The following is a 26,675-nucleotide window of genomic DNA, read 5'->3' on the forward strand; positions in this document are numbered from 1 at the left end:
AAACTATAAGATACAAGCACTTCCGGATGGACACCATTTATTCCATCACAAAGTTATTAACACCAGAGTGCTTCATGGCCTCTCTGGATCTAAGGGATGCGTATCTACACGTGCCAATAGCGCAGGCCTCACAAAAGTTTCTATGCTTGGCAATAAACTTGGGAACTTCAATATGGCACCTCCAATTCAGAGCTCTGCCGTTCGGCCTCTCATCCTCACCAAGGATCTTTACAAAAGTGATGGCGGAAGCCTTGGAGCCTCTGAAACTGAGAGGGGTCTCAGTTGTTCCTTATCTGGACGACCTCTTATTCTTTGCAGGTTCAAGGGATCAGCTGGTTTCAGATCTCCAGACGTCCCAGGCTCATCTCGAGAGCCTGGGGTGGATATTGAATCTAGAAAAATCAAACCTAGATCCCTCACAGGAGATGAGGTTCCTCGGTTACACCATCAATTCAGTTCTACAGAAGGTGTTTCTCCTTCAAGAAAAAGTAGAAAAAGTAGTTTCTGCAGTGAGCCAGATTCAAACGAATCTCTGTGTCAGTACGTTCTGCCATGGCAGTCCTAGGTCAACTTACGGCCTCGATTCCTGCCATTCAATGGGCAAGGCTTCATTCCAGACCCCTACAGAGGAACATCCTACAGGAGTGGTCTCACCAGGAGTCACTGGAGAAAACCTTCTCTCTATCATCAAAGGTAAAACGGTCCCTCTGGTGGTGGAGAGATCCTTCCAATCTCACAAAAGGTCTCTCTTGGGTCCTTCCCTCGGACAAACGTCTGACAACAGACGCAAGTTCGTGGGGATGGGGAGCCCACCTGGATGGACAGACCGCACAAGGGTCATGGACCAAAGTGGAGGCAAGGAGGTCATCGAATTGGCGAGAACTAAAAGCCATTTTTATGGGTCTCCTGGCTTTTCAACAGATGCTGAAGGGTTGTCATGTTCAAATTTTGTCGGACAACACTACAGCAGTGGCCTATGTGACCAGACAAGGCGGGACCAGGAGCCAGGGATTGATGGAGCTGGCCAATCAGTTACTGACTTGGGCGGAGAAAAATGTGGCCTCTTTGTCAGCAATCCACCTAAAAGGATCCCAAAACCTGCTGGCAGATCTTCTGAGCAGAAAGAAAGTAATAGAAGCAGAATGGAGTCTAAATCAGGAGATTTTCAACATGATCTCCAAGGAATGGGGACATCCTCAAGTAGACCTTTTTGCCAGTCAGCAAAACACGAAAGTTCAAAACTTCTTTTCTCTCCACAGAGAAGACCAGGCGATAGGCATAGATGCTCTAGCCCATCCCTGGGATTACCATCTGTGCTACGCCTTTCCCCCCTTTCCCTTGATTCCATTGGTCTTAAGGAAATTCAGAGAAGAGAAAACAGACCTAATTCTGATTGCTCCCTTTTGGCCAAAGAGGCCTTGGTTCGCAACCATACTGAACCTGGCCGCAAAACCTCCATGGAAGTTGCCTCCCAAGAAGGACCTTCTAACACAGGGATCTGTGTGTCACCCAGAAACAGACAGGTTACATCTAAGCGCTTGGTTTCTGAGGAAGACATTTTGAAAAACAAAGGCTTGTCTGACAAGGTTGTAAAAACTCTTCTGTCCAGTAGGAAGGAGGTAACAAGATCAATTTATCTTAAAGTGTGGAAGAAGTATAACTCATGGTGTTCTTCCAAGACCTTTCAAACTAAGAGTGTGGTCTCAGTGCTAGAATTTCTCCATGAAGGAATGGAAAAAGGACTTGCAGCCAGTACCTTAAAGACACAGGTAGCGGCTCTTTCTGTTTACTTAGAAAAAACTCTGTCCAGAGAACCTTTAATTTCCAGGTTTTTTAGGGCACTAGCTCGAAATAGGCCAGTGATCCTCAAAAGTTTTCCCAGTTGGGACTTATCGGTTGTACTACAAGGTTTGACGGGAGTTCCGTTTGAACCATTGGAGAATATTTCTTTGAAAAACGTAATCCTCAAAACAGTTTTTTTGGTGGCTATTACGTCAGCAAGACGAATCAGTGAGCTCCAAGCTCTGGCCATCACTGAACCCTTCCTAAGAATTTTTCCAGACCGAGTGATCCTTCAAACGGATCCTTCGTTTCTTCCGAAAGTATCATCAAAATTTCACCGGTCACAGGAAATAGTGTTACCCACTTTTGCTTTAAACCCTTCTAATGCTGGAGAAGAAGCGTTCCATACACTAGACGTGAAAAGGTGTCTTTTACAGTTTCTTTCTGTCACCAGAGATTTCAGAAAGTCAAATGCTCTTTGTAGCTTTCTCAGGTCCCCGCAAGGGGGAAAAAGCATCCAAAAGTACTTTAGCCAGATGGCTTAAACTTGCTATTTCAGAAGCCTATAAAGCCAAAGGAGTCGTGCCTCCCTCAGGTATTGTGGCACACTCAACAAGGTCAACTGCAGTCTCCTGGGCCGAAAGAGCCGGCGCTACACCTGAGCAGATCTGCAAGGCCGCCACTTGGAGCAACTACTCAACGTTCCTAAGGCACTACAGGTTGGATCTATTGTCTGCCGCAGACCAAGCCTTTGGCAGAAAGGTTCTGCAAGCAGTAGTCCCACCCTAGGGTAAGTTACTTGTTTATCCTCTCCAAGGTTGTCCTGAAAGGCGACTGGAGAAAGACTTAGTTAGACTTACCGGTGACGGTATTTCTAAGAGCCTTTCAGGACAACCGCTGTTTCCCTCCCTAAATGTTAAAGTAATAGATTTTATAACTTATCATGGTGTTGTGGTTTTCTGTGCTGTGTCTTCCAGAGAGTCGGACCACAATAACTGAGGCCATGGTGGAAGAGGAGGGCTTTTAAAGATTAGCATGTGTTTCCTAATGAAGAGGCGGAGCTGCGCTCTCTCCAAGGTTGTCCTGAAAGGCTCTTAGAAATACCGTCACCGGTAAGTCTAACTAAGTCTTTTTTTTTCTAGTCCTGACTATTATCTTATTATCATTACCTTTCATGGGCCGATTCCCTTGTCTCCTATCCAAACATCTCTATGCATAGGAAACGCCATACATGAATAAATCGCACAGCAAAATTGTTCCGCTTTTATTGTCTTCGGCATGGTGTTAAAAAAGGTTAAAAGGTAGGCGTTATGACCACTGTCCACCAATAAGGAGACCACATTCAAGTGACACATTTCCTTTTTAACCACTTAAGCCCAAGACCATATTGCTGGTCAATGACCAGGCCACTTTTTGCACTTTCGGCACTGCGTCGCTTTAACTGACAATTGCGCGACGTGGCTCCCAACTAAATTGGCGTCCTTTTTTCCCCACAAATCGAGCTTTCTTTTGGTGGTATTTGATCAGCTCTGCGGTTTTTAATTTTCGAATTAATCAGCAAAATTATAACTTTTAAAGGAACAGTCGCGTATTGGATTACAAAACGCTAGGTGGCTTTTTCATGACCCTTTCAATACCACCCCCTCCCCCAAAAAAAACGCTGTGTGACATTGAGTTTCAACAGCCACCGTTTTATTCCCTGGGGTCTCTGCTTAAAAAAAAAAAAACGTATATAATGTTTAAGGGTTCTGAGTAATTTTCTAGAAAAAAAATGATGATGATTTTTACATGTTAGGAGTGAAGTGGCAGAGTTGCCAAGGATGGAACGGGGCTAATCTAACATTAAAGCGGTTCTCCACCCTAAAGTGGAGTCCCGCTGATCGGAACCCTCCCCCCTCCGGTGTCACATTTGACACCTTTCAGGGGGGAGGGGGGGTGCAGATACCTGTCTAAAGACAGGTATTTGCACCCACTTCCGGCCCGGCATTCACGGGCAAAAGACGGGCATTCCGTCACATCCCGTCTGTCCCCCGTTGTGTGCTGGGAACACTCGGCTCCCAGCACACAGCGGGAGCCAATCGGCGGGCACGACTCGCGCATGCGCCGTAAAGAACCGGGCAGTGAAGCCGCAGCGCTTCACTTCCTGGTTCCCTCAGCGTGGATGGCGGGGGGAGCAGCAGAGAGACGAGCGATCACTCGTCCTCTGCTGCGATCGGCGCTGGACTCCAGGACAGGTAAGTGTCCTAATATTAAAAGTCAGCAGCTGCAGTATTTGTAGCTGCTGGCTTTTAATATTATTTTCCCATGGCACATCCGCTTTAACACCCACAACAGATTACATGGACACCGTGCAATTGCTTTGCAGTACGATGCAAGGAAATGCAGTGAATTTGTATTTGCCCATAGTCAACACGTTTCCATTGAAATCTTTGGAAATACTTCTTAAAGGGGTTGTAAAGGAAAAAAAAAATTCCCCTAAATAGCTTCCTTTACCTTAGTGCAGTTCTCCTTCACTTAACTCATCCTTCGATTTTGCTTTTAAATGTCCTTATTTCTTCTGAGAAATGCTCACTTCCTGTTCTTCTGTCTGTAACTACACACAGTAATGCAAGGCTTTTTCCCTGGTGTGGAGAAAGCCTCTTGAGGGGGCGAGCAGGCAAGTCAGAACATACTCTACTTTGCAGATAGAGAAAGGAGCTGTGTGTTAGTGGGCGTCCTGACACTCCTGCTCACCCCCTCAAGAGGCTTTCTCCACACCAGGGAAAAAGCCTTGCATTACTGTGTGTAGTTACAGACAGAAGGACAGGAAGTAAGTATTTCTCAGAAGAAATAAGGACATTTAAAAGCAAAATCGAAGGATGAGGTAAGTGAAGGAGGACTGCACTAAGGTAAAGGAAGCTATTTAGGGGAAAAAAAATGTTTCCTTTACAACCCCTTTAATGCACATCCTAACGATCTATTTGTTTTATTATTTTTTTTTAAACTATATTTGTGTTTTTAAATGTTATGTAATGGTCACTAAATTTCACTTGTAGTAGTATGTGTCATTACCATTCTTGGTAAAATAGTTAAACTCAGTTGCCTGTTTAAAACGCCTGAATTGGCATTTACTAGGGGCCAGATTCACAGAAGAGATACGACGGCGTATCACCTGATACGCCGTCGTATCTCTGTGATCCAGTGGTCCTAACTACGCGGCTGATTCATAGAATCAGTTACGCATAGATAGCCAAAAGATCCGACAGGTGTAATTGACTTACACCGTCGGATCTTAGGATGCAATTCTATGCCGGCCGCTAGGTGGCGATTCCATAGCGGTCGGCGTAGAATATGCAAATGACTAGTTACGGCGATCCACGCGTTCGTCGCAATCCCGTACGTCGTCGCTAGTCGTTTTTACCCGTCGCAAAGTTACACCTGCTTTAACATTTTATTTTTTTGCGTAAGACGTCCGCGAATACGTAACGCAAGTTGCATTTAAAAAAAAAATGTCGCGCCGTAATTTCGCGCAATGCACGTCGGGAAATTTCCTAACGGAGTATGCGCAGAACGTTCGACGCGGGAACGCGCCTAATTTAAATGGTGCCTGCCCCATTTGAATTAGGCGGGCTTACGCCGAGCGCATTTACGTTACACCGCCTCAAGTTTAGAGGTAAGAGCTTTGTGAATCAGGCACTTACGCTGTAACGTAAATGGGAAAAGTTACGCCGCGGGGGAGCAACGTATTTCTTTGTGAATCTGGCCCTATATTCTTATGCTAATGACTTGCTTGCCTGGCAGTGGCTTTTTAAATCTGGTGTTAAACCTGCTAGTTGTAGCCACATTCTAGTTGGTATGAATACTTGTTGAAGATTTGTATTAGCAAATCTTGTTTTCTTCTGTCTTTCTTTTCACTCTTCTTTTTTTTCTTTGATATTTGACACTAATGTTTAAAAAGCATATGATTGTTTTTAAAGGGGATTTTGCACAAAAAAAAAAAAAGTCCATGCAAAGAGAAAAAAAATATTTTTAAAGCGTATTTTACGTAAATTTTTTGGGAAGAGAGGTTAATTTTTTTTTTTTTTGGGGATATTGGTTTGCCACTGGGAAGATTTCCCCTTGCCTCCAGCACTGGAGACACAACAGGGAATACAAGTAAATCTCCCCAAAGTGAAGAAAACTACTGTTTTATACCGTTGGCACCAAAAACATTTGTCCCCAATGGTTAGATTATCCTTGCTCATTTTGCTCTGGTGACTGTTCCAAAATATTGTAATTCTTGCTGGCTTTTTGTCTTTGTAACAGTAGTCGATATGACGTTTGAAGTGTGAATAATCCCAATGTGGACACAGAAATCCAGAGGGCCTTACCGTCCCCTACTCTATCCAAATCAAATAGTTCTGCCTTTTACATAAACTTTAAGAGTCATCTATATAATTTCTAACCCATGCCTGTATTCTGTCTGCAGAAAAGGTTCAGGTATATATCCAATGTCTAAAGCTGAACTCCAGGAATTCAGCCACTTTGATAAATGTCCAGGCACACTAAATGAGGTGCATATCACCTTGTGGACTGTAGGGCTTTGAGAAGAGAGAATCACAAACCACATCTCTGCCCGCCACTCTCCTCTGCTAACAATTCACAGAAGCCTTTGTATTTTGTAAATGAGTGGGCTAATCTAAAAACATCTGTGAATGGACAGCAAAGGAGGGACGGTCACAGCAGATGCATGCAACTCTGCTGCTAAAGGAGCTGGGACCAAAAGGTCCAGCATCTGAGCTCCAGAAGGCTAGCCATAGCCACTGGACTGCCATGTGTTTGTGTGTTTATTTAACCACTTAAGACCCGGACCAATATGCAGCTAAAGGACCCAAGGTGTTTTTACAATTTGGCACTGCGCTGATTTAACTGGTAATTGCGCGGTCATGCAATGTTGTACCGAAACAAAGTTTGCGTCCTTTTCTTCCCACAAATAGAGTTTTCTTTTGATGGTATTTGATTGCCTCTGCGATTTTTATTTTTTGCGATATAAACGGAAAAAGACCGAAAATTTTGAAAAAAATAAATATTTTCTACTTTTTGTTATAGCAAAAATCGAATAAACTAAATTTTAGTCAAACATTTAGGCCAAAATGTATTCAGCCACATGTCTTTAATAAAAAAAATCGCAATAAGCGTATATTTATTGGTTTTCGCAAAAGTTATAGCGTCTACAAACTAGGGTACATTTTCTGGAATTTACACAGCTTTTAATTTATGACTGCCTATCATTTCTTGAGGTGCTAAAATGGCAGGGCAGTACAAACCCAAATGACCCAATTTTGGAAAGTAGACACCCCAAGGAATCTGCTGAGAGGCATGTTGAGTCCAATAAATATTATTTTTTTTTTTTTTTTGTCCCAAGTAATTGAATAATGACAAAAAAAATAAAAAAATCTTTTTTTTTACAAAAAGTTGTCACTAAATGATATATTACTCACACATGCCATGGTTATATGTGGAATTGCACCCTACAATACATTCTGCTGCTTCTCCTGAGTATGGGGATACCACATGTGTGGGACTTTTTGGGAGCCTAGCCGCATACGGGACCCCGAAAACCAAGCACCACCTTCAGCATTTCTAAGGGCATACATTTTTGATTTCACTCCTCACTACTAATCGCAGTTTCGAAGGCCATAAATGCCAAAATAGCATAAACCCCCCCCCCAAATGACCCATTTTGGAAAGTAGACACCCCAAGCTATTTGCTGAGAGGCATAGTGAGTATTTTACAGCTCTAATTTGTTTTTAAAAATGAAGAAAGAAAATAAAAATGTATTTTTTTTTCTTTTTTTTAAATTTTCAAAACTGTGACAAAAAGCGAGATCTGCAAAATACTCACCATACCTCTCAGCAAATAGCTTGGGGTGTCTACTTTCCAAAATGGGGTCATTTGGGGGGGGGGTTGTGCCATCTGGGCATTCCATGGCCTCCAAAACTGTGATAGGTTACAGTGGGGGGATGTGGATATTACAGGGGGGTGGGGAGAGATGTGGATATTACAGTGGGGGGGGGGGGGAGAGATGTGGATATTACAGTGGGGGGGGGGGAGAGATGTGGATATTACAGTGGAGGGGGGAGTGACTCCTGATCCGAGGAACGATCCGAACCGTGAGTTTTTTTGATCCGTTGCACCCCTAGTACACGGCATAAAAAGTTATGGCACATACACACGGTCAGACTTTTCCACGGGAAAGCCTCCGTAGGAATGTTAACCGTATGTACGCGGCATTAGGAGCAAAATCGCTCCTCCGTCCCTAATGCTCCCATGCTGTTAGCGATTGCAGGGATCAGGCCTGTCTCTGCGAACGCTGCAGTTATGTGTGTTGTGTTTTGGAAGTGACAGTCATCGATCGATACTGCACTTGGGTGGGTTGGGCTGGGCGGAGGGGCAAAACGCAGGTGCTAGCGGGTATCTGGGATGATTCCGCTAACCATGCGTTTTTGGGTACCCTAAACTGCTGGGTGTACGCTAGTATAGATCTGATCAGATCAGGTATCAATCCGTTCAGATACTATACCACTAAGGGGGGTTTAAAAAAAAAACTGGCAGCAAACCTAAATAACTAACTGGCTAACCAGCGTCACCAGTGACACTTATACGGTGATCACTGGTGAAAGGGTTAACTCTAGGGGCAATCGGGGGTTAAAACCTTTATTTCGAAAATTTATGGGGGTACCTAACACTATAAAAACCTGGCGGCGAACCTCAAAAAATAACTAGCTACCTAGCGACACCAGTGACACTAATACAGCGATCAGAAAAACGATTGCTTAGTGACATCAGATAGATAATCTTATGTAAATTAGTATTACTGCACTTGTAATAACCACTTAAAGTGATTGTAACATGTTTGTTGCATGTGTCCCCCCCCCCCCCCTATTAAAAAAAAAAAGTTATACTTACCTGCTCTGTGCAGTGGGTATGCACATAGTGGATTCATTGAATGAGTTTACCAAAAAATGTAAATATTGCAGAATATACAGCTTCACGCTACATAACTAAGCTCTATTTCATGCTAAATAAAACTTATTAATGTTTCTTAAATAGAAAACGATGTTTAGATAGATTTTTTTACTTCAAAAGCTTTTTCGTAAAATTTGATAAAAATCCAAAAAATCAGATTTTTAAATCCATTTTTATTTAATTTTTTAATTTATTTTTTAATCATTGATTTATATCCACCCTGATCTTAATGCATAGAATGCATTTAAGATGAAAAAACTTCTGACTTTACAACCCCTTTAACCACTTACCCCCCGGACCATATTGCTGCCCAAAGACCAGAGTACTTTTTGCGATTTGGGACTGCGTCGCTTTAACAGACAATTGCGCGGTCGTGCGACGTGGCTCCCAAACAAAATTGGCGTCCTTTTTTTCCCACAAATAGAGCTTTCTTTTGGTGGTATTTGATCACCTCTGCGTTTTTTATTTTTTGTGCTATAAACAAAAATAGAGCGACAATTTTGAAAAAAATGAATATTTGCTGTAATAAATATCCCCCAAAAATATATAAAAAAACATTTTTTTTCCTCAGTTTAGGCCGATACGTATTCTTCTACATATTTTTCGTCAAAAAAAATCGCAATAAGCGTTTATTGATTGGTTTGCGCAAAAGTTATAGCGTTTACAAAATAGGGGGTATTTTTATGTCATTTTTATTAATATATATTTTTTACTAGTAATGGCGGCGATCAGCGATTTTTATTTTTTTCGGTATTGCGACATTATGGCGGACACTTCGGACACTTTTGACACATTTTTGGAACCATTGGCATTTTTCATAGCGATCAGTGCTATAAAAATGCATTGGATTACTATAAAAATGCCACAGGCAGTGAAGGGGTTAACACTAGGGGGTGGGGAAGGGGTTAAGTATGCCTGGGTGTGTTCTTACTGTGGGGGGGGGGGCTGGCCTCACTAGGGGAAACACTGATCCTCTGTTCATACATTGTATGAACAGAAGATCAGCATTTCCCCCGCTGACAGGACCGGGAGCTGTGTGTTTACACACACAGCTCCCGGTCCCCGCTCTGTACCGAGCGATCGCGTGTGCCCGGCGGCGATCGCGCCCGCTGGGCACACGCACGGGAGTCGGGAGCGGCCTAGTGGCGGCTGAGAGAGAGGACGTTATACTACGTGCTCTCGCCCAGCCGAGCCGACCTGCCGACGTAGAACGGCGGTGCACGGTCGGCTAGTGGTTAAAGCGACTATCCGCAACACGACATAGACGATGCAAAACTTTGTGTATACTTCTTTATGATGCAAATAAATAGTGAATGCCAACCTAGGTCAACTGAGAACATATAACAAAACACTCTTTAACTGAATTACCAGTGTTTTACTTAGTGATTTGTAAAGTCTTATTTTTATAGTTAAAAAAAAAAAAAGCAAACATTTTATATTTACCTGCTTTGTTGCAGTGGATTTGCACAGAGCAGCTCAAATCCTCCTCTTCTCAGGTGCCTCTTCTGTGCTCCTTACCCCTCGCTATTCAGTGCCCCCACAGCAAACAGGTGGATTGGGAGCTGTGACTTGGTTAGGTTGCCCCCATGTGTTCATTCAGAGACCGAGCTCCAACCCGGTCCTGCCCCTGATTGGCTAGCTGACTTTGGCTTCTGCTGCTGTCAATGTTGATGCTGCTGTGTCTCGGCCAATCAGAAGAGAGAATTTTGTCTAAAATAGTTATATTGTATACCTATGATGACAATTACAGGCCTCTCTCAGGAGAGAGAATCTCAGATGGCTAAGACACTCGTAGACATTGCGGGACCTCAAGTGTTAGGGGGACTGGGGCTTCTGCACACAGAAGGCTTTTTATCTTAATTTACATAGTAGGTGAGGTTGAAAAGACACAAGTCCAACCTATGTGTGTGATTATATGTCAGCATTACATTGTATATCCCTGTATGTTGTGGTCATTCACGTGCTTATCTAATAGTTTTATTTTTAAATATTGATGCTCCCCACTGAAACCACCACCTGTTGAAGGGAATTCCACATCCTTGCCGCTCTTACAGTAAAGAACCCTCTACGCAGTCTAAGGTTAATCCTCTTTTCTTCTAATCTTAATGAGTGGCCACGTGTCTTGTTAAACTCCCTTCCATGGAAAAGTTTTTATTCCTATTGTGGGGTCACCAGTATGGTATTTGTAGAATAAAATGCATTAACCCTCCTCTTATGTTGGGGTCAGAACCGACCCGTTTTCAGGTTTTGAATGTCTATAAGTATCACATAAATTTGTTTATTGCATCAAGATTTTTTTACTTTGTCAGGAACCTCTATTTAAACAATGTAATAGAAAAAGAATTATGGTGTTAGGGTCAATTCTGACCCAGTTATAATATGGGATTATAGGACACTAATAAGTGCCAAAACTGAAATCATAAACACTCTCTCTGCTTAGTAACACTGACAGCCAATCACCTCTCAACCCTGTGAGCTGTAGTTAGGGAGGGGCCTGCTTGTCTGCTTCTCTAAATAAAGTAAAGAAACATAGGACCAATTTTTAATATTCTATTGAGGTTTATTTTACCATTTTGTAAATTTGAAAATGAGAGGTATGCTATCAAAAGAAAGGTCTAAGGGGTCACACCAAAAATATTAAAACCAATCTTTTCAAGGCTAAAGAAGCCGAACAAGGTAACCAAGGGGTAAGAAACAAATTGGATGATAAATAATTGTTCAGAGGGTATTTTATGGCTGATTTAAGACACGGGTCAAAACCGACCCGTTGGCTTTCTGTTACTATCTATCCATGATGTTAACATAAGAGGAGGGTTAAGATAAAAAAAACTTCTGCCTTTACAACTCCTTTTTTTTTTATTTTTTTAAGCGATTATAAAAAAATCACCCTGTAAAACAACCCAATCAGTTTGAAATACCATTGAAAAATACATAAATACCATAGATAGCTATTCATCTATACATTTATATATATATATACATGCATACATACATACATACATACATACATACATACATACATACATACATACATACATAGCTCAAAATTTCAAGTCTTGAGCCACTAGCCAGGCCTCAAGGGTTACTCACCACCAGTTTCCCCGCCCAGCCCCTACCATGCCCTGCCGCTAATCACGCCCTTATAAATTATCTCCTGAAATGACACTTAAATGTTTTATGCAGAATTAAGTTACAAAAATAAATATTAACAACTTTATCAGTTTCCCTTAGTACAGCCTCACCTGTGCCCCCTATTGTAGCCTCACTGTGCCCCCACTGCGGACTCACTGTACCCCCATTGGTGGCCAGATCGTGACAGGAGAAAGAGGAGAGCTGCGGGATCACAGAGCGGTATAGCCCACTGTAACAGCTTACATTGAACTTTCCTCCGCTCTGTTCACTCTCACACACCCCCATTCTTTATAAACCCCCCTCCACGCTTCACAAATTCCCCCATTCTTCACCAATTCCCCCATTCTTCACCAATTCCCCCATTCTTCACCAATTCCCCCATTCTTCACCAATTCCCCCCTCCACACTTCAGAAACGTCCTCCATTCTTTATAAATTCCCCCCTCCACGCTTCAGAAATGACCCCTATTCTTCACAAATCCCCCCCCTCTTTTTTTCACAGATCTTACCTTTTAACAAATCTCCCCACTCCCCCAGCTGTCACTTTTGCACTACACCTCTAACCTCCCCGCAGCTGCCTCTCTGCAAATTCCCCCACTGCTCTCTCACCTTTTCAAAAGAGCCTTGCGTGGTGCAGCTGGCACATCTGTGCTAGATGTGCTGCGTGTGCCGTTTTTTCCCCCCAACACAGCGGAACTTACAACGGAGCACAGAGCTGAAGAGTGTGTCCCAAACGAGCATTTGCGCGGTTGGGACCGGGGGCATCCACCAACATATGCTTAACCTGTACCCTGGATGCCTGACAATAGCACCCTAGGCATAACATTGAACCTTTCTCTGCCCCGCTCATTCTCACACACAGCCCCGCCTCCTCCTAACCCGCGCCTGTAATATACAGAATACGGGTCCAATGCTGGGATGCGTTCTGTCATACAGGCGCGGGGTTAGGAGGAGGCGGGGCTGTGTGTGAGAACGAGCGGGGAAGAGAAAAGTTCAATGTTATGCTATTACAGCGGGCTATATTACTCGGTGATAACGTGGTCCTCCTCTACCTCAATGCTCTCTGCCACAGGCGATCGCTGGGAGAACAGCTCCCGATCAACAACGGCCGCCGGCGGTGCTCGCCCGGCCCCCATCTCCCAGGCAGCTCAGCTCCTCGCCAGACCTCATGTTCCAAAATGCGAGTAGGCGAGTGGAAAATTTGAGGTCTGTGTCTATGTGTGTGATATATATATATATATATATATATATATATATATATATATATATATATATATATATATATATATATATATATATATATATATATATATATATATATATATATATATATATATATATATATATTAGAGATCACCTTCCCTCTGTTCTCAGCTACATATCTCGTCTTTTTAAGTGGGAGAACTTGCACAATTGGTGGTTGACTAAATACTTTTTTGCCCCACTGTACATGGAGGAGAAAATGCATTGGCGAAAGTGGGACGTCGATATCTAGAATGGCCTTGATTTGTGCCTGAATTGCCTCCCAAAAAGGTTGAATTTTCGGTAGTTCCCACCATATATTAAGTAAGGTGCCACAGAGGCCGCAGCCTCTCCAGCAGCAGTCAGACACAGTGGGGTAAATGTGTGAGAGCCCAGCCGGCACCCTATACCACCTTGTCAGTAACTTATAGTTGGTTTCTTGCATTCTAGACTCAATAGAGCTAGAATGAGTCAAGTGGTACAGGGGAGTCAGCTGCGCTTTGGAGATCCCCCCCCCCCCCTCCCCAGGTCTCGCTCCCACTCCCCAGGTCTCGCTCCCACTCCCTAATGTGGGACAGCTTGGCCTCTGCCGTGGATGAGCCCAGTAGCTGGTACAGCTCGGATACCATATGGGGATAGGTTCATTCGCAGCAAAATGAAAATCGAGAGGCGGAAGTTGAGATGAGGCTCTAATGGGTATGCCCTGTGTGTCAAAAAAATGGCTCAGCTGCTTATGTTGCCAAAAGTCATTGGGAAACTGCCATGGAGTGTTCTAAGAGATTCCAGGGTGGGAAGTTTCCCACCCTCCAAAAGTTTACCACAGGGGCCATTGGGGTCCTCTACCCATTTCCTAAAATCTCATTTCCTAAAATCTATCTGACAGCCCCCTGTGCTCCTTTGCGAGCCATGGGGCAAAGTCCAGGTCCCTGTCAGCCATACACTTTTCCAGGGGAACCCATAATCGAGTGCAGGTGTATAAACGCCAATTCAGAATCAGTTGGAGGACAATGGCCCTGTAATACCTTCGGATGTCTGATATCTCCAAGCCCCCAGCCCTCTTGGAGCATTTCAGCACCCTCATGGCTATTCTAGGCCTCTTTGCACGCCACACAAAATCTATGAGCATGCTGTTAAGCGATAGGAATATCGGTAACATCTGCAAATAGAATAGTACTTGGGGAAGCACATTCAACTTGATAATATTCACCCACCCAAGCCAAGTGAAGGTCGTTTTTAGTCCAGAGGGTGAGGTCAGTTTTGATAGTTGCCAACAAGTAGGGATAGTTGTTGTGGTAGTCTCATAGCTGTCAGTCAATTGGATACCCATGTACTTTATAGAGGATCTAGCCCATGTAAAGGGGAACGTCTCCTTTAAGCTATCCTTGAGTGAAGGAGGGAGCACTATCGATAGAATTTCAGACTTCGAGTAATTAATTTTAAAATTGGATAAAGCTCCAAACTGGTGGAGTTCTTTTATGATATTCGGCACCAAGATAAGAGGCACAGTGAGATGGAACAGAACATCATCTGCATAGGCCGTGAGCTTATGTTCCATATTTCCTACCGTCGGCCCTCTAATGTCCTGGTTAGCCCCCACCCTGCGCAACAAAGGTTCTAGGGTAAGGACAAACAGGAGGGCCGAGAGGGGGCAGCCCTGCCTCGTGCCATTTTTAATCAGGAACCTATTGGAGAGTATACCATTCACCTTGACCTGGGTGCTTGGGGTAGAGTAGAAGGTCATGATCCAAGTCAACATAAACAGGCCCAGTCTCAGTCTCCAGGACCGCTCGTAGGTAGGACCAGTCCACCCAGTCGAGGGCCTTCTCTGCGTCCGTCGAAAGGACCAAATAAGGGGGTCTGTTTTGGATTAGTGCGGGCACATTGAATTGGGTGGATAGCTCGTAGCGAATTTTCCTGCACTTCCAGCCCTACGACAAAACCCGTTTGGTCGGGGGTGTACAATATGTGGAATGAGATGTTTTAAGCGGTTGGCCAGTATTTTTGCTAGGATTTTAACATCTACATTCAGTAATGATATTGGCTGATAACTCTGAGCCAGAGAAGGATCCTTGCTAGAGGTAGACCGATATTTGGCCTTTTTTTTATATCAAGCGCAGCGCTGAGTGTGAAACTGACAAGTAACAGAGAGGATCTGTCAGCTCGATGTCGGGGGTGGGCAGGACCCAGCAGCTATATTACAGCAGCCAATGGGATGGTATCTGGGCGGGATGCTACGTGTATGTGGCCCCGCCTCCTTTCTAAAGCGGCCCAATTATTGGCTGGTGTAATTTAGCTGCTGGGTCCCACCCACCCCCGACATCGAGCTGACCGCTCCTCTCCTCTGTTAGTTTCACACAGTTACCGTTACACTCGGCTTAGTGTGAAACCTGCAAGTGCCACCGCCAATCAGTGCCATCTGTCAGTGCCAACCAGTGTCACCCGCCAGTGCCAACCACTGCCAGCAGTGCCACCCGCCTGTGCCACCTGTTGGTGCCAACCAGTTCCAATTGCCAGTGCCATCTGTCAGTTTCAAACAGTGCCATCTGTCAGTTTCAAACAGTGCCATCTGTCAGTTTCAAACAGTGCCATCTGTCAGTTTCAAACCAGTGCCATCTGTACTGAGGACATCAAGTGTGTGCTAGAGTAGCAGGAAGGAGTGGAGTGGGTGAGATGTGTGTTTTTTTTTTTTTAATCGGCCACAAAAATCGGCATCATATATTGGCCCAATTTCTAAATATCGGCATCGTTTAGAGAAAAACCCATATAGGTCTACCTCTAATCCTTGCCCTCCTTAGGGAGCACCATAATGTGAGCTACTAAGGCCTCAGGAGGGATCGGGTTAAAGTATCTACACATAGGGCCGACCAGAAAGGGGAGGAAGGTACTGTAATACGCCTTTGTATATCCATTAGGACATGGGCTTTTCCCATTGAGCAAAGATTTTATTATTGCTTCGATGTCGGAGGGCACCACAGGGGACTCCAACTCCGCCTGCTGCTCCTCAGACAAGGAGGGGAGGCCAGAGTTTACGAAGTATTCCTGAATCGCGATATTTAGAGGCCAAATCTAAAGAGAGTAGACCTTTGCATAATAGTCATGGAACAGAGAGGCAATTTTGGAGGAATGGAAAACCACCCCACCCAAAGTGGATTGAAGTTTATGAATGAGAGTCTGGGCCCTGCGTTTCTGGAGGGCCCTAGCTAGCATCCTACTGCATTTGTTGCCATGCTCATAATATTTATTGAGAAAGGTAACGGAGCTGCCTACGCACCTTGCGGTCCAAGAATCAAGAAAATGGTTCTCTCAGCTCCAGCAGCCTCTCCAAAACCTCTGGATCTCCGCAACGCTTATGACGAAGCTCTGCTTGTTGCAGACTTGTCAAGACCCTCTGGAAGTCAGCATGTTGTGCCCTCTTGCACCTAGCACCTTGTAAAATCAGCTCCCCCCTCATGACAGCCTTATGACCCTCCCAGATCATCCCCTCATTGACATCCTCAGTAGAGTTTTCTTTAAACTAATGTGTTATAACCTCGGAAACCTCTGCCACCACTGCAGTGCCATCCAAGAGATTCTCATTCAAGCGACAAGATCATGAGCGCTGAGCCCCCTGTGGCAATGTAAAAGTAGCCATTACGGTAGCATGGTCAGTTTTTTTTTTTTTTTTTTTTTTGTGAATGGGTACCCCATACTCATTCCCATAGGGGGAGGCGGGATCTGGGGGCTTCCAGATTCCATTAAGCCCCCCACTCGCAGACCCCGACAACCACCGGGCAAGGGTTTTTGGGAAGAGGCCCTTGTCCCCATCAACATGGGGGCAAGGTGCTTTGTGGTTGGGGTCGTCCCCCCCCCCCCCCTCCCTTTCCTAACCTGCCAGGCTGCATGCTTGGTTAAGGGTCTGGTATGAATTTTGGGGGTGGATGGACCTGGGGGGGACCCCATGCAGGGTTTTTTTATTTCTCTTTTACATTCGGTAGGAAGCCCGCTGACAGCTGATGACTCATCGGTTGTTAAGGATGCGACGGCCAGCTTCCCAGCCCCCTCCTTAGCAACCAGCTAGATACAGTGTAAAAAAAAAATACATAAAACGCAAATCACTGTAAAAACACATGTCCAAAAGCACTGCAGAAACACTCGAGCAGCTTTTTCAGCTTCTCCATTGAAGTCTATTGAACCAAACAAGCAAAATAGCATTGAAAAAAAAAAGCCCTCAACCCTTTCCAAATACGCAGTGTTTCTGCAAAAAGCACCAAAAAACGCATAGGTGTGAACCAGGCCTAAGACATTGGTAGCAGCAGCGTGTGTGTGTGTGTGTGTGTGTGTGTGTGTGTGTTTTTATATATATATATATATATATATATATATATATATATATATATATATATATATATATATATATATATATATATATATATATATATATATATATATATATATATATATATATATATATATATATATATATATATATATAAATAAATATAAATATATAAATATATATATATATATATATAAAATATATATATATATAAATATATATATATATATATATAAAATATATATATATATATATATATATATATATATATATATATATATATATATAAATATATATATATATCTATCACCTGTCATAATGGGATTACAAAAATGAAACTTAACCCTATTATAGTACACAAAGAGCAGATAATCGCTACTATAAGGGGTTCATTTATACTGGGAAAAAGTGAAAGTAATAATCTATATTACTTTTAATAAATTATAGATAGATATATAAATAAATAATACACCCAGAAGTAGTATATATGGGCATTTTTAACTAAGAGTCAGATATGAAGGGTGGAAGGGACATATAAATCTTTTATATTAAAGTAGTACTGAGCTTTTTTTTTTTTTTTTTTTTTCATGGATATGGTAATTTTTAAATATAATGCACAATACTGGTAAGTTTACGTTTAAATGTAATTGTAATGCCTTCTATTACCTCCAGTCTCCACCTTCTATGGGTTCAGATGCTGATCTTCCATGCGTCTTTTAAAGTGATTTAAAAAAAAGTTGCGTTTAACAGCGTTTCTTTGAATGCAAAAAAATGGGTTCAGACGATGAAGATTTCCACGTTTCAGATGCTAAATGCGGTAACACACGTTTAGCATCGTTTTGTTTATAGGCGTTTTTTTTGGCAAGTTAAATCGTTCAGGAGCAGTTGTAAGAATGTCCCGTGTACATGAAGCCTAATGGTTTTGCACAGAGCAGCCATGATTCTCCTGTTCTCAGGTCCCTCACTGACACCTCTGTCTCCTCCTGCCTTCAGAATGCCCCAATAGCAAGCTGCAAAGTATAGTATAGAGTGCCCTTATAGCAAGGTAAAAAACATTTCTGTCTTTAGAACCACTCACTTCCTGCCCAGGACTACATGTCCCATGAGGCTTTGCTCCTCACACATTCATAAGTTCTCAGGCACTTGCTGACCTGTATGGATGGTGTACTGAGCTGTATGTGTTGCACTGTATTTCTGGATATGTAAATTAATTCTGTATGCAGTCCAACTAATCGGCTGATTATAAAAATAGTTGACAACTATTTCATAATCGATTCGTTGTTTCGGCCCTACACAATATATGTTTCTTTTAAAATCAAGAGGTTCACTGAATGCATTCTACTATGGCATGCTGCAGTGTCTAGGGCTGCAACGAACGATTATTTTCATAATCGATTAGTTGGCCGATTATTGTTTCGATTAATCGGCTAATAACTTTGCAATTTGCATTTTTACTTTTTTGCCCAATGTATTGTTGGGCAGATTAAAAAAAACACAAATTGCTGCAAAATGCGTTATATGCTTTTCTGCAGCTTCTCCATTGAAGTATATTGAACCAAAAAAACGAAATGGCACCGTTTTGCCCTTTTGAAATATGCAGCAGCTGAAAAAAAGCATAGATGTGAACGTGTCTCATTGGAAACCATGTAAAAGAACTGTAGTCTGTTTCTGCAAAAAGCAACAAAAAAGGTGTGACCCAGGCCCGAGATGTTTAGTAACATAATGGGATTAAAAAAAACAAAAATGTGTACAAAAAGAGCAAATGCTTCTGTAGGGGGTTAATTTTTTACTTTGGGACCGTGAAAGTAATATTTACAGTAGCAATTTGCTTTTTTTGCACCATAAAAGGATAATTTTATTTATTTTTTAACCCCATTATGTTACTGGCCGATTAATCGATTAATTTCATAATCGATTAGTTGTCGATTAATCGATTAGTTGTTTCAGCCCTAGCAGTGTCCCTCCAAACGTAACACTCACAAACCTATTCAGGTTCTGGAATATTACTTATTTTTTTATCATTGCACTTTCGTGGTAAAGTGGCGGTAAGCATTCATTAATTGCTGACCTAGTTGCTCACTTTTAAAATGGTAACCACTGTAAAATACAAGATGTGTGAAGGGATGCCATCATATTAAAATTATCCTGTGAGGATAACAATATGGGAGCTGTCATTGTTGACTTATTCTTGAAGGTACAAGCTTTAGAGGCTGTAGTTCTAGCCTAACTACCAAGTGGGTCCCTAACCTGTTTACAGCACTAAAACCTTTCTGCATGCTTTTCCATGTTGTGTATCCAGATTTGGGGTGGAAGTACCTGAGCATGCATGTGAAAAGATAAGTTGGTAAAAGCAACTTCCATACTGTACTGTTTGCATAGCTGGGTCGGAGGAGCTGTGGATACAAATCTTGGAAGTAAAGTGCTCTTGATGGCTCATGCTGTTGGTTTTTTGCTAATTTTATCAGTTTAGGCATTTTGTTATACCCACAGGGTCATTTTTTTGGTTCCAGTTTCACTGCTTATATTTTCTGTTGCTCTTTAATATCTGAAAAAAAGATACTTGAATACATAGACAAATTACATCTGGAAGGAGACTGGAGGCACATAGTCTTTGCATATGTTTGCTAGTTCATGTGTAGTTCACTGTCCTAAACAGAGACATGAATTGCACATACTTGCTGGAATGTGTGTTTTTTTTTTTTTTCCCCCATTTTGGTGCCAAACTTGGCTTAGGTTTGTCATTCCAGCTTATTTTAATCATAGTTTGAATGCCTTCTTTTCCTGCTGGTTTCTATTTTACTAGCTTGGCTCTGGTACAGATTTCCGGCATTTTCCCTTCTTTATTCCATTAACGCACTGCATTGTCTATTTTAATCCTTGTTTATGTTTAGCAATGTCTTGGTGTTCGGTATAGCACTTTTTTTTTTCAATTTTTTTTTAAAGTATGACTTTTAGCATTTGTTCATAAAATGTTTCTTTTTTATTTCTTTTACAGCATTGTTACTGATGTTGCAGTTGGTGTTAAGGTATGATTTAATTGTATTTTTGTTTTCCCCAATTTTATATTGACTGTAAAAATGTTGGATGTATGTGGAAAATTTAACAAAATGCATGAGTTGCCTGTTTGAGTTGAACTAAAGCGATCCACATGCCTGATGGTACCAACCTACTTTAGATTGACATTTAGCTGTGCAGTGCTAGGGCCAGTTTGTTTGAATTTAGTGTGAATTGATCAATAAGGTATGCCCCCACACTACATGGTTGATGGTGAATTCAAAGGAGTTCGTACAATCAGATTGTAACATGCATGACCAACAATAGTAGCGAACACTTGGAACTTTGTACTACTAGTTAATACAACCTAAAGGCTTCACTACCGGGTTCCCTTACCAGGAATGGCGGGAGTCAATCCAAAGATCGTCTGGGGCACCAACATCGCAGGCTCCCTGGACAGGTAAGTGCCCTAATATTGAAAGTCAGCAGCTACAGTATTTGTAACTGCTGGCTTTTTTTTTTCACCCAGGCTGGAACTCCTCTTTAAGGCCCGTACACACAATCCAAATATCGGGCATTTGAAGCGTTCATCCGATAATCTATGTGTTAGTGCACAGCTTTCGAGAGCTGCTTATGACAGTTCATGCAAAAATATCCGAAGGGATGAGCACTAAACGTTTTCTCGTACGATACCAGAATAAACAATTTTCGTGTAATTGTAAAAAAATTTATAAAAATTGTCTGACCAAGACTGTGCATGCTCAGAATCAAAAGAATACATTCTAATACATTACATAGTTTCCAAATTTGTATTCTGTTTTGCGAGAATTTTTTCTAACTTTAGTAACCTATTGGTTTTCGATATGAGTCTAGCATGCAAAAAAAACTAAAAAAAACGGACGAACATTTGTCCAATATTCTCATCGTGTGTACTAGGCACTATTTACCTGTCTTTTTAGTTTTACAAAATTGTGCCACTGTTAAATCGGGTTAGGGAGTCTCCAAACAAGACATTCAGATGAGATAGTAGATCCAAATCTTGTAAAAGAAAATTTAGGTGCTTTTATTCATACACTGCAGTGGAGAGACACAACATATGCCGATTTCCAGCTCTACCGGGCCAAATGAGTAAGGAAGTGTCTCTGACTTACAAACATCAAGTTTAACAATATATACTTATGAATATGCATAAGGTCTAAGCGTGTTATAGGTGTGACTGTATAGTTTAGTCCAATCAGCATTCATATCTTCTTAACAGCAAGGGAACAGTTAAGTAGGTGGTTGCATGGAGGCACCACCATGACGGTACTGGATCAGACCAGCTAAATAAGACCGTCTAAATTTTTGGAGCAAAAAGGGAGTAAAACTGTTGCTTCTTATCTGGCGGTGAAGGTCATCATCAGACTGAAAACTATCTAAAAAATAAAACAAGCAAGTGCATTACAAATTATTAAAGTAATAGTCTGTGTGTGTGTGCACACACACTATCAGACACCTATAATTCTACTCATCGCTTTTTCTAATGAGAACGTTGGTCCCTGCCATGAGCCACCTCCCATTTTAATGTTCGTCTGTCAACCATTAGGTGAATGAACTATATTTGTGAGAAAGAATCCAGCTTCAATCCTCTGTTCACCGAATATTTAGTATAATTACTTAGTTTATGCAGACAGCTCTGCACTGCTGTGTGGATGGGTCTTCTATCCTATTTCCCATAGAAGTCTCATATCCTTTAACATGCGAAAAACTCTGGTTAAAATGTTGGTTGTGGAGTTGGCATATAAAAACTGGTACGTATGCCCTTGCAGAGATGACATCTCTTTGGAGCTGCCTTGGACACCCTCTTCTACCCCAGTAGAAGCAGCCTAGGCCACAACCTGAAAGCAAGCACTCATCCTCTGCAGCCAAGGAGAGTACCATTCATAGTCCAGGGTTCAACCTCTAAAGCTAAGCCCAAATCAGGATCCCAGTTACGCCTTAAACCCTTAGCTCCTAAGTTTCTAATACCTGCAGACACATCCTCTTTGGCATGAATGTAGGGGGGAGGGGGGTTTAAGTGTTTTTTTTTTTTTTTTGCACTTTATTGGTATCGCATAGGGGGGGGGGACCTATTTACTGTGATAGGTTCTATTGGATCTCTGATGTTTCCACTGCACTAAAGCTAATGGAGCGCAGATTGCATCTGGGGTGGGGGACTTGGGGGATCCATGAAAGCGATTCAGCGGCCATACAACCACCAGCTTGCTTCCCCCTGAATGTTGACAATTCATGTTGCTCATTGCCCATTTTTACATGCATTCCCTGTGTGTGTGTTTTTGTTTTTTGTGAATTCAACTCTTCAAGAAAATTGAAAAGTAACTGTGCAGCCTTATAAAAATTATGAGCAATGTAATTGCCATGCTTGTAGTTAATTTTCTCCCTATTGGCCATTTAGATTTTAATTTTTTTTTTTTTTTATATATATATAGAGGGGTTCTGATGAACTGCTGTCAGGAAGTGTTCTTAATGGTCCAAGCTCTAACTTAAACAGCGTAGTTGTGACTGGTAAGTACAACTTTTTTCCACACACAGTGATTTTTTTTGATTTTTTTTTTTAATATAACAAATGACTTGCCTTACATTTCTAAGCAAATTGAACCACATATTTTAGCTGAAGGGTTAGGTGATTATTTTTTTATTTTTATTTTAATTTCTTTTCTTTATTTCTTTTTTTTTTATTTCTCTTCTCTTTCTGTTTCTCTTTCTTTTTTTCGCTTTTTTCTATTTTCGCTTTTTTCTTTTTTTCTTTTTCTCTTTCCTGCCTATAGGACTCTGGCAGAAAACAAAGGGCAGCCCCCATATAACCCTGCCCCTAACCATCCTACTTCAGTTTTTTGCTAGTTCTCTAGGAGGACGGGTGCCTTCCAAAGTCTAACCATATCTCTGCTATTTTTTTATTTATTTTTTTTAAATCGCGCTTCTTGGTACATTTTTTTTTTTTTTTTTTTTTTTATCATATATCTTGGGACACTGACAAAAAAAAAGCCAGGGATTCGACCTTCCAGGCATAACGGCTCCCAGGTTGGGCATAGCTTTATTTTTTTGCCAGTGTCTAAGGTCATGCCTGTGCAGACTTTACATGAAAATAGCTAGCTTCTCAAGATTCCATCTGAAATTAGGAGACTGTCTTTTACAGATCCATTGCCTATGTATTCTGCTCTGAAGAATGGCCCTAAACGTGTGGGGATGGCCTGTAATGTTGCCGGTCAGCACTGAACTCTGTGAAACGAGACCCTGTGCAATGATAAATTGTCCAGAGACAGGGTGTTAAACAGGGTACAGCTGATTAGTCACGTCTCTGAAGGCTTTTGTGGCACTGGCCCGCAAATGGTTAATGTTTGTAGCATGGACAGCCTTCCTTAATAACTCCTCCTGGGATAATTCTTTACTCCTCCCTTAGTTCCTCACAGCACACCAACTCCACTATTCCACGATGGAAAAAAAAAGGATTATTAATTCCCTATCTCCTACTGTCGTCTTGAGTCTAAATTGGTTTCACAATAACTACTAAATAATATATTGTCACCTCCTCCCCGAGTTTGAGGTTAAAATGGCATGAGTTGATCCCTCAATTGTCTGAAGATGATTGTGATGAGGTTGAGGAAGCCTATATGACATTGGTCATCTCGTCTGAAAGTAGACTTAAGCCAGCATAGGCGGATCAATATTTGGCACTTTCAGCAGGAAACCACTCAATTTTTATCCATGCATGTACAGGCAGTTTGTACTGAAGTTGATCCACTTCAGTACAACCAGCCAGTTGGATTTTTTTCAGCTATATCTGCAAGCATTGATCATTGTATTCCGATGGCCTGGAAACCTCCTGCTATCAGAATACAATGGCTCTACGGGAGGGATTCCCTCATCAAAACAATGTGTTGACAGGGAAATCGGGGAGAATATTGGTTAATGTATGGCTTGTCTTGTATAACTGTACGATCAGATGTACTATACACACCGTTTGAATAAGCTTAAAAATAGACATTCGGGCCACACTGCTTTTATCAGCGTGGCCAGGATGCAAACTTCTGTGATCTGCGGTTGTGCCAACAGATCAGGGTGGATAAAAATCAATAATTTTCTTTTAATAAAATGCTTTTGAAGTAAAAAAATCTATCTAAATATAGTTTAAGTTTTAAGATACATTAATTTAGTTTATTCAGCATAAAATGAAGCTTAGTTATGTATATTGTGCAATATTTAAATTTGTGATAAACTTATTCAATGTATCCAAGCTCTGCAAGCTGAAATAGCATGCACTGCATTAATGCATTCACACGATTTCAAAAGTTCAAGAATATTCCTTTATCCCATTGTTTTGCAAATCTATGTACACTACAAACTGTATGAACGTTTGAAGATAAATGCATCTGTACCTGGCTCTAAGTGTGAGGAGGGGAAGGGCAAGCAGTGAAAAGGAAAATCAAACCACATAAGCAGCTTATAAACCTTGTGATCTTTCTGTACATAGCTTGAAGTGCTTTATCCCCCCCCCCCCCCCCCTTGAGGAGCAAAATGGCAACCGGCCGTAAAAGAGATCCAGTTTGGAAATATTTTAATGAAGTTCTTCTACCTATGGGTAAAGCAGGAAATATGTTTTTTTTTTTTAACTAGTTACCGACCGCCCACCGTCGTTATACGTCATCACTTTAAAGATGAATATCTCGGTAACGGCAGCAGCTGCTGCCACAATCGAGATATTCATCTCTTCAGTGGGCGGTCCGGTACACGATAACGGCGGTCTCCGCGGCGGATTCGCCGCGAGATCGCCGTTATTGGTGGCGGGAGAGGGGCTCCCCCCTCCCGCCGCTCTCCCACGCCCTCCGCCGCTTACCGTAGCCGTCGGTAGCGGCGGAGGCGATCGGGACCGTTCGGCAGCTGAGCGGGGACGAGACTGAAGGAAAAATCTCCTTCGCCCGTCCCCATAGCTCTGCTGGGCGGAAGTGACGTCAAAACGTCAGTCCCGCCCAGCGTCTTAAAGCAAAATTTTTTTTTTTTTTTTTGTCATTTGAAAAAATGACATTTCCAAATTTTTTTTTTTTTTTTTTTTTGCATTTAAGCCTAAATACGAGATCTGAGGTCTTTTTGACCCCAGATCTCATATTTAAGAGGACCTGTCATGCTTTTTTCTATTACAAGGGATGTTTACATTCCTTGTAATAGGGAAAAAAATTAATTATCACTTTTATATTTCAGTGTTAAAAATTGTAAAATAAATAAAAATAAATGTGAAAAACAATATTTTTTAAAGCGCCCCGTCGAGCTCGCGCGTAGAAGCGAACGTATACGCGAGTAGCGCCCGCATATGAAAACGGTGTTCAAACCACACAAGTGAGGTATCGCCGCGATCGTTAGAGCGAGAGCAATAATTTTAGCCTTAGGCCTACTCTGTAACTCAAAAAATGCAACCTGTAGAATTTTTTAAACGTCGCCTATCGAGATTTTTATGGGTAAAAGTTTGACGCCATGCCACGAGCGGGCGCAATTTTTAAGCGTGACATGTTGGGTATAATTTTACTCGGCGTAACATTATCTTTCACAATATATAAAAAAATTGGGCCAAATTTATTGTCTTATTTTTTAATTTAAAAAAGTGATTTTTTTTCCAAAAAAAGTGCGCGTGTAAGACCGCTGCGCAAATACGGTGTGACAAAAAGTATTGCAATGACTGCCATTGTATTCTCTAGGGTGTTAGAAAAAAAATATATATAATGTTTGGGGGTTTTAAGTAATTTTCTAGCAAAAAAAAAATGTTTTAGTCTCGTAAACACCAACTCTGAAAAACAGGCCCGGGGCTAAAGTGGTTAAATAAAATAATTTGAGTAGTTTTCCAACTATGTGTGATTAACCTAAATTTGGTTCTGATGTCACGGTTTTACTAACCTGACTGCTTATTATTCTAAATAGGAAACCTTCATTTTGTTTGCAAATGTTAGATTCCAACTACCACCAAGAAAAAGTCCTTGCATTTAAAGAGCACCTGTCATTTCAGATTCGTCATTGCAGCGCCTGTTAGAGCTGCACTATTAATTGTAAGAAAATCGCGATCTCGATTCACCCCCCCCCCCCCCGCCCGATCTCCAGCCTGGATGACCCGCAATTTTCGGGTGCGGCCATAGGAAAGTCCCCGGCTTCGGCTTAGCTCCGAAGCAGCGGCCATCTTGGTACACGGCCGCGGCTGTCT

At 41.9% G+C, this 26,675-nt stretch overlaps 1 protein-coding gene across 2 annotated transcripts in view; it reads left to right on the forward strand.

Moving 5' to 3' along the window:
* The window catches only part of PTBP2 (polypyrimidine tract binding protein 2), a 137,638-nt gene that overhangs the window by 14,883 nt on the left and 96,080 nt on the right, over window positions 1-26,675 (forward strand). For both annotated transcript variants that reach the window (XM_040359977.1, XM_040359979.1), the window contains exons 2-3: window positions 20,454-20,484; window positions 22,921-22,996. In XM_040359977.1, coding sequence (XP_040215911.1) covers window positions 20,454-20,484; window positions 22,921-22,996 — 107 coding nt within the window. The remainder of the gene's footprint in view (window positions 1-20,453; window positions 20,485-22,920; window positions 22,997-26,675) is intronic.

This window comes from Rana temporaria, chromosome 7 (assembly GCF_905171775.1).
Source record: "Rana temporaria chromosome 7, aRanTem1.1, whole genome shotgun sequence".
NCBI classification, from domain to species: domain Eukaryota; kingdom Metazoa; phylum Chordata; class Amphibia; order Anura; family Ranidae; genus Rana; species Rana temporaria.